General features: G+C 48.1%; 1 protein-coding gene across 1 annotated transcript; it reads left to right on the top strand.

The window, feature by feature from the left end:
- The first annotated feature begins 2,035 nt into the window (after nucleotides 1-2,035).
- On the top strand, nucleotides 2,036-3,920 carry LOC123161919 (luminal-binding protein-like). Its single transcript, XM_044579733.1, has 3 exons — nucleotides 2,036-2,212; nucleotides 2,314-2,557; nucleotides 2,811-3,920. Exons 1-3 carry the CDS (start codon nucleotides 2,170-2,172, stop codon nucleotides 3,814-3,816), a joined length of 1,293 nt encoding a protein of 430 aa, XP_044435668.1. The 5' UTR covers nucleotides 2,036-2,169; the 3' UTR covers nucleotides 3,817-3,920.
- The last annotated feature ends 4,850 nt before the right edge of the window (nucleotides 3,921-8,770 follow it).

The following is an 8,770-nucleotide window of genomic DNA, read 5'->3' as shown; positions in this document are numbered from 1 at the left end:
CAACAAAGCTTCGCTTGATGTCGATGATGTCCCCAGCCGCAGAATGAGCACCAGAGGTGGAGCGGAAGCACTAACAAGATGAGACCCATCATAGGCAGGGAGCATGCCCTCATCTGCACCAGGAGTGGTGAGCTGCAACAAACTACCCGAAACCATCTCCGAAGAGGACCCCTACCCCTCGTCCTGGCTCGAAGGACGCCGTACCGTCGGAAGATGGGGAAGCTCACCCTAGAGCCAGATAAGATGAAGCTCACCCCAACCACAGATTTAGGGTCGTTCGATTCAAAGGTTTCTCAGAAAAGTACTTTGGAGAATACTCTAATTTTTTCTTTTTTGCGGGAGGAGAATACTCTAATTCTTAGGGTTCAAGATTCACTTGCACTAGATTTCACAGAAAGCTCATGATCGTCAAGAAAATCGAACAATTTAAAAAAAAAGACAAAAAAATCCAACCAAAGCATACGATATTTTCTCTGTAACACTAACAATTGTCCACACAGTTCCATAGTATCAAAAACACTAATCATATGTTATGTCTATTCCTGTTAGTTGTAAATCCCGTGCATAAACAAGTCAATACATCCATCTCATAGTCGACAAAAACATCGTCTCCCACTAAACGAATATCGCTTAAAAGTATGAAATAAGTCAGAACGAGCACCCGTGCCAAGTAGGAGTATATGACTCTCAGTTTGGGCTGAGAAGTAAGATCTTGCACATTTATAATAGCAAATTAAGTGTCGCTGTTGTATTGAACCATCACTCAATAGCATTTTCTCTCTCTTGTAAACAGATACTCTCTCCATTCAGAATTACTTGTCACGGGAATGAATGTATCTAGATGTATTTTAGTTCTAGATACATTCATTACTATCAATTTCTGTGACAAGTAATTCGGGACGGAGGAAGTATATGCTATACTGAAATTCCTCCGCTATAAAATTGATAGGGAAAATTTCCATCCATGCAAAGGCTTTGAAAACCCCTTTTGCATTTCTATGGTTATAGAGGCTCTTGTTCTCTCTGGTGTTCTCTATACTTGGCATGACTGAGTATAAATAGATCGAAAGTTTCTCTCGCAAAAAGAATATAGAAGGTACACAGAGGGTTGAAATAGAGAGTGGAAAGTTTCCTATTTGATAAATGGAATGAGTCGGAATGTAAACATTGTTTTACCCAAAATATTTGGTAAAAATAAGACTATCCAAAATAATACAAAATGGTTCTGTTCTCAATCAACAGTCAAGTATAAGTGATTTTACTAGGTGATTGGTGTAGATTTTTGCCTCTGGGTTTTTTATAGTACTATTATTTTGTTTCTTGGTGTATGTGTTTTCTTTTTTGGTACGCGGAAACGACAATTGCATGCCTGTTGTTTGCATGTAACATGTCGGTCGGCATTTGTGCAACTATAATTGCATCCTCGCTCCTTGGTGTAAATTTCATGCGTCACCCCACACGTAACTGCAGGTGCACCAACCCCACGCAACTTGGTTTTCTTACATTTCTTATTTCTTATTTTCTATTTTTCATCGTGGACACGACACCAACACACTCATGCAACCATTTAAAAAAAACTGTATCAGTTGCACACGGGCGCAAGGTGCACCCCGAGCAACTGCATATGGCGCACCCACACGCAACTACACATGCGGCAACATATGCATGCAACTAGAGGGTTTTTTTTTTAATAAATTTTCACCATGTGTTGCCAATGTGCCTTTTATTTTTTCTGAAAAATTATGACTTGCAAATTGAAAAGGTAGGAAATAAATAAATAACATATTAAAATATAAAATATCTAAAAAAGAACATAATCACACCCTAGTCACACGGCACACCCAATAATAAAACATGCAGACCATAATTTTCTATTGTTTGTTAAATAATAAAATCACGCTTTCCTGGGTTTCCAAAAGGAAAATCAGACTTTCCTCAGAATGATGATTCTTTTTTCCGGAAAGCTCTCGATGTTGCGGGTGACATGTACCGGCCCTGCCATCACCAGCCGCTGCTTGCAAGATCCAACGGCCATCGAAGATGCGGTGACATGTCCCGTGCCACACCACACCCCTGGGCCCTGGCGAACAGCGAAACAGAGGCACAGAGGTACGTGCTCGTTCTTTCCTCTCTCTGGTCTGGACTGGAGTAAAAGCTTCGAATCAATCCATGGCGAGTTGTCTCCCCCCTCTTGCCGTTCTTCTGCTCATCGGTACATCTCTTGTGCTTATGCAAGTCAAATCGTATTAGTGTTTTCAATTCAACGGGGAGTTGGTTCGGCAGGCTGCTTAATATGGTAGTATCTTCTTGCAGCGGCGGCATCGCGTGCGGCGGCGTTCCGAAGGGGAAACACGACGGCCATCCACATCGGCAACACCAAGGCCTGCATCGCCGGCTACGGGGGGCTCCAGAATCCAGGCCACTCGTACAAGCTCTGCATCCCCTCCTGGGTCGCCTTCACCCCCAACGCCACCCTCTTCGGCGAGGCCGCCTTGAACCACGCCGCCGTCAGCCCCGGGATGGCCGTCTCTGGCTTCAAACGCGTCCTCGGTTCCAGGTAACAATCTCTCTTGTTTTTTTTCCTCCTCTCTTCGTCGGCGGTATTAAAGCATAATTGGTTTGGTGCCAAAAATTGACATTGCCAATGTTTCGCATTGTGTCAAATATTGGCTAATACTTGATTGGTTATCGAGTTGTGTTGTTTATCTCATATAGAGTTGCCAATAGTTGAAAAGTCTTGTCTTGCCAATATTTGGCAATGCCAACATTTGGAACATGCCCGATCATGCTGTAATTCATCTGGTTGGCAGGATTTTTGAGGATGTGGTGAAGAGAGAGATGGAGCTAGTGCCGTACAAACTCGTTGAGACCCCGGATGGAAGATGCGCTATCCAGACCCAGAGCGAGGAAGGCGGCGCCAAGGTTTTCCCCGCCGACGAAGTCGCCGGAATTCTCATATCCAAGCTGAAGCGGATGGCGGAGGCGCACCTGGGCCGCAAGATCAGGAACGTCCTACTGACCGTCCCCTGGCACTCGAGGGACTACAAAAGGCATCTTCTCGCAACGACCGCCCGGCTCGAGGGCGGCTTCTCCGCCGCGAGGTACGTCGACGAGCACGTCGCGGTGGCCGCGGCGCACGGCCATCACGGGAAGGCGCGCGAAGGCATGGTCATCCTCGTCTTCCACATGGGCGGCCACACGACCCACGGCGCCATGTTCAAGTTTCGAGACGGCACGGCTCATCTCATTGAAGGGCGCCACGATGTTCACCTGGGCGGCGACGACTTCACCGGCCGCCTCGTGGACCACTTCGTCCAGCTTATCGGGGAGAAGCACCACCGGGACCTCCGCCGGGACGACGGCGCGCTTCGCGAGCTGAGGGCGGCGTGCGAGAGGGCCAAGAAGACACTGACCTACCGGGATACCACGCTTGTGAAGGTGGAGTCGCTCTTGGACGGCGCGGATTTCTTCCAGCCGCTCACGAGGGCCGAGTTCGAGGAGCTCAACCATGATCTGTTGGCGAGAGCCATGAGCATGGTGGACCTGCTGGTGACGTGGCGGTGGTGGCACCCTCCCGGCCGGTGGGATAGCGTTGACGAGATCATCCTCGTCGGCGGTAGCGTGAGGATCCCCAAGATTCTTGCGTTTTTCAGGGACTACTTCCTTGGCCGAGAGCCAATTGTGGAGGAGGAAGCGGCGATTCGCGGCGCTGCTCTGCTCTCCCGTCCCGAGTATGCAATGTTCACATATGACAACTGTGATAGTTACTACTGCCGTGGAAGTCCTTTGCAGGCGTCTGAAAATAAAATTGAATAGTATATAAGAGTTTTGAGTCCTGTAGTGCTACAAATAAAATTGTACTTTGTAATCGTTACCTTTTTTTGGATGAGACAATCTAGGACATGGAGTTTCTGGACGCCCGTGCATTCGTGTGACTGAAGAGTAGAAAAAGAACAACTTTAAAAAGAAATACTCCCTTCGTTCCTAAATATTCGTCTTTCTAGAGATTTTAACAAGTGACTACATACGGAGCAAGATGAGTGAATCTACACTCTAAAATATGTCTATATACATCCTATGTATCGTTTATTTGAAATCTCTAAAAAGACGAATATTTAGGAACGGAGGGAGTATATCTTTTTCGGGGCAAACATTGTTGAATGTTTTACCAACATGCAAAATTTCGCAATGTAAAAGAATTTGTGTAGGTATGGAAAAGAAAACAAAAATGATGATATGAAAAGGTTAATTCTCGAAAGTATTTTGTTTTTTTTGTCCAGACATCCATGAATATTTTTTCATCATGAAACTTTGTAGGACACGTCTAGCAAGCTGTCGGCTGCTCTCTAGCGCTCCCTGGCGGTCCTCCCGATTAGGAAGTTTCCTATCCCCCTCTCCAGGATAGGAAAGTGTCCCAGTCCACTCTCGATCCCCCCATTCCTGCGTCCAGCCATAGAGCTGAGAAGAAACACACCTGGTCCCCCCACCCCCACGTGCTTCCTCCCCGCCCGCCCCCTATGTTTCTCCTCGTCGTCTCCTTCCCTCTCCTCACCTAACTCCTGTCCCATCTTGTTCTCCCCTAAGCAAGAAAGGACAGTACGCCCTTTTCTCCCAGCTTCTCTCAGATCCAGAAACCTTGGGATCCTTGCAATGGCAACTAGATTAGGGTTTTCGATCTAAGCAGTCCTATTTACAAAGAAAAACATAGAGGGGGACCGAACCAAGTTGTAGAGGAAGCAAAAGCACATAGGTCGGATTAGCTCATCCTATTCCTCATTCCTGTAGAAGAGCCAGGTTGTTTTCTTTTGGTTTGTCGCATCTCTAGGCTGCACCTGCAAAAGTTGTGTAAAAGCACCTACCGTGGTTATTTTGAGCACAAAAAAATGTGTTAGAAACTCTTTGGAGGTAAATTAATGACAAAAACTTCATCTTTGGTTTAGAAGTACATGAAACTCTTTACTTAACAAAAAATATTTAATTAATGATAATTATCACATTTGCCATATTAAGTGCTCTCTGAGTGCCATATTAAGATTTCCTTGTGTGATTGTGGCTCTCTGAGTAATCAATCATACAAAGTGTCAGTTTTGTTTTAGGGAGAAACAACAATTACTGAACTGAAGACTCAGGCTAAAGTGCAGAGCAGCCATGACAAACAGAGCAATGCATGTCTATTAAGCAAGGAATGGCACGTGTGCTATATACTAATCCAACAGATTCCGATCCATAACAGTCATAACAAATAGAGGTGGGAACTAACACCTTCATTGTCATTAATCTGTATGCGGTCATTGCTGTTTGCTCCATTCATCCTACATTTGTCATTTGAGTTTCATAACTGTCTAAATCAGCAAGCTATTTACCTATGTGTGTATTATTACACAATGCAGTTGATAGTGGATTCACTTCCTGGTACAAATGTAAACACAACCTTGCTATTAATATTTTTACAGGCTATAGTTCAATTAGAAACAGACGTTTCCAACCAAAGGTTCACTTGAGATCGTACTTGTTCTTATAAATTATTATACACTGAATTATTAATCATTGACAGAGTTTTGTTAGCCAGTTTTTTTTTCTTTTGGAGTATAAAGGAACTAACAAACATATCATATAAGTATAATCAATCTTAATTAGGTCTCTCTGAATGTTTACTCAGCAATTTTTTTAAATAAGGTCACGTTAATTCGGTTAATTTGTAACAATCAGAGAAATCAAGAACCAATCGGAGCTAGATATATGCACCAAAAAGGACACGTTAAATCAATTAAGCATGCACCATAGAGACAGATCAGTTGTTCTCCTAATTTTGCACCCATGTTGTGGCAGAGAAGCGTACACGAAGAGATTCCCCATTTATATGGATGAACATTTCACCGTATAAGGTAAAAAAACTGAAACATTAACCATCTCAGAATATCAACTATCATCTATACAAAAATAAGTGATCTAAAAGTTGTATTAAACCAAGTTCCTTGTCATAATTTAATGACTGGGGTTAACAACATAATTGATTATCCTCAACAGGAATAAAATCATCTTACAAAGGAAAATGTGAAGAATAGATAAAGTATCCTCAGTGGATACTTTGACGGATGTGAGTTCCTCCATGTGCCAAGAAATGATAATGAGCAAGCAGATGCCTTGTCACGGATCGGCTCCACCCGCCAGGCGATACCAGCCGGCGTCGCCTTGTAGCGCCTCCTCAAGCCGTCTGTCAAGTCATCTCCAGAGTCCGACTCCATCTTCGTGCCGGCCCCTCCTGAAGTAGTCGGATCCGACTTGAGGATACCAGAAGCCGGCACGGGGACTTCGGCAGGCGGCCCGGGGACTGCAGCCGTCGCACCCGGCCTGGGAATTCCAAAGCCCGGCCCGGGGACTGCAGCAGTCGGCCCGTGGACTCCTTCAAGACAGCAGGCGGCAGCCGACTCCAACCCGCCGCCTCCCAGCCCAACCGCCCTCGTACAAGTTGCTGTCGTAGTAGTCGGAGAGATAGCAGCACCATCATGGGCTCAGCCCATCCACAGATTCCTGGTAAACAAAGAGCTGCCAGCCGACGAGACCCTGGCCCGACAAGTGCAACGACGGGCGGCGGCATACACCATAGTCAACAAAGAGCTGGTTCGGCGCAGTGTCACTGGTGTGTACCAGCGCTGTGTGGAGCCGGACCAGGGCCAAGCAATCCTCAGAGATATTCACCAGGGTGAATGTGGCCACCACGCGGCCTCAAGAGCACTTGTTGCCAAAGCCTTTCGTCATGGTTTCTTCTGGCCGACTGCTCTCGAAGAGGCTAAAGAGTTGGCCCAGAAGTGCCAAGGGTGCCAAAGATTCCGCTCCAAGCCTCATTTGCCAGCTTCTACACTCAAGACTATCCCCATTGCTTGGCCCTTTGCTGTTTGGGGTTTGGATATGGTGGGGCCATTCAAGACAGCCCGTGGTGGCATGACTCATCTGCTTGTCGCCGTGCACAAGTTCACCAAGTGGGTAGAGGCCAAGCCAATCAAGAAACTGAATGGGCCAACTGACGTGACTTTCATTGCCGACATCACCACTCGGTAGGGCATACCGCATAGCATCATCACCGACAATGGCACAAACTTTGCCAAAGGAGCCTTGGCGTGTTTCTGCGCGACGCAGGGCATCCGACTGGACTTAGCGTCCGTTGCCCACCTGCTGTCAAACGGCCAGGTTGAGCGAGTAAACGGCCTCATCTTGTCCGGCATCAAGCCCCGACTGGTCGAGCCTCTCAAGCGTTCGGCCGGCTGCTGGCTCGATGAGCTGCCGGCCGTCCTCTGGAGCCTGCGCACAACTCCGAACAAGTCGACCGGCTTCACGCCCTTCTTCCTCGTCTATGGTGCTGAAGCCGTCATCCCGACGGACATAGAGTTCGACTCCTCACGAGTCACCATGTTCACCAAGGCGGACGCCAAGGAGGCACGAGAAGATGGCGTCGACCTGCTGGAAGAAGGCTGGCTGTTGGCACTCAGCCGGTCCGCCATCTACCAGCAGAGTCTGCGCCGATACTACAACCGCAAGGTGAGGCCAAGATCCTTCCAAGAGGGAGACCTTGTGCTCCGGCTGATACAGCGAACAGCCGGCCAGCACAAGCTCTCAGCACCTTGGGAAGGCCCCTTCATCATCAGCAAGGTGCTGGGCAACGACTCCTACTATCTGATCGACGCTCAGAAGCCCAGAGCACGCAAAAGAGATGACTCAGGCAAGGAGACGGAGAGGCCGTGGAATGCAAACCTCCTTCGAAGAGTTTACAGTTGAAAGCATTATGTATCACGCTACCTTTTGTATTATGTACAAAGACTCCGGCCCCCCCGAGACGAACTCGGGGACTGCCCTTTCCTTTATCTATATGATAAGCGTTATGCCCATGTGTGTGCCTTGTTAATATTCCGCCTGGCACCGGGTCGACCAGTCGGCCCGGAGGTTTGCCGCCTTCTACTATATGCCGCGTCCTGCAGCCGGACAAGAAATGTGTTGGCACCTAAAACCTCTTCTGTTAGAAGCCACAGTTCGCGGAGCGACTACATGGCGAGCAGAGGCGGCAAGACAGTGCCCACATGAAAAATGGTTAAGGAAAGAGCACATATAGCCGAGGTCGGCACCATACCTGCCCGGCCAGCTGCCGAGCAGCCGGCCAGCCGGCCTCTACCTCCCTTGCAAAAACTTCCAAACGGCTAAGTACTTGCCCTCCCGCAAAAAAGCTAAGTACTTAAACCAGCCACAGTCCGCAGAGCGGCTGTTTGGCTGGCAAGAGGATAGCTAAGGGAGGGCAGCAAAGGAAAAAAAGCAAGGAGTACACGCAAGGAAAGTTAGAGATCGGCAGAACAAAGCATAAAGTTGCGATAGAATATTTACATAGATAGAGGCCCATTGGCCAGCATTCAGCAAAGTTTAAAATACACCCCACGGGTGGAATTGTGCGAATTTAACAAAGATGTCCAGACCAAGCAAGCAGGAAAAGGAAAGATAAACACCCTAGGGAGCAGCATAAGACTCCGGCTGGACGCTGGGGTCGGCAGTGCCGGTTGGTGTAGCAGACGGCTCCGGCTGGACACTGGGGTCGGCGGTGCCAGTTGGTGCAGCAGGCGGCTCCGGCTGGATGACGAAGTCAGCTGCGCCGGTTGGCGCAGCAGGCGCCTCCAGCTGGAAGCTGGGGTCGGCAGTGCCAGTTGGTGCAGCAGGCGGCTCTGGCTGGATGACGGAGTCAGTTGCGCCGGTTGGCGCGGCAGACAGCTCCGGCTGGGTGCCGGAGCTG

This window comes from Triticum aestivum, chromosome 7B (genome assembly GCF_018294505.1).
Source record: "Triticum aestivum cultivar Chinese Spring chromosome 7B, IWGSC CS RefSeq v2.1, whole genome shotgun sequence".
Classification (NCBI taxonomy): Eukaryota; Viridiplantae; Streptophyta; class Magnoliopsida; order Poales; family Poaceae; genus Triticum; species Triticum aestivum.
This window is presented reverse-complemented; position numbering and strand designations above follow the sequence as displayed.

What these genes read in the sequence shown, in the direction of transcription:
- LOC123161919 (XM_044579733.1), top strand. Translation starts at nt 2,170, where the DNA reads ATGGCGAGTTGTCTCCCCCCTCTTGCCGTTCTTCTGCTCATCG. An exon ending in TGCCGTTCTTCTGCTCATCG is followed by an intron (nt 2,213 to 2,313) that starts GTACATCTCTTG and finishes ATCTTCTTGCAG; the next exon opens with CGGCGGCATCGCGTGCGGCG. An exon ending in AAACGCGTCCTCGGTTCCAG is followed by an intron (nt 2,558 to 2,810) that starts GTAACAATCTCT and finishes TCTGGTTGGCAG; the next exon opens with GATTTTTGAGGATGTGGTGA.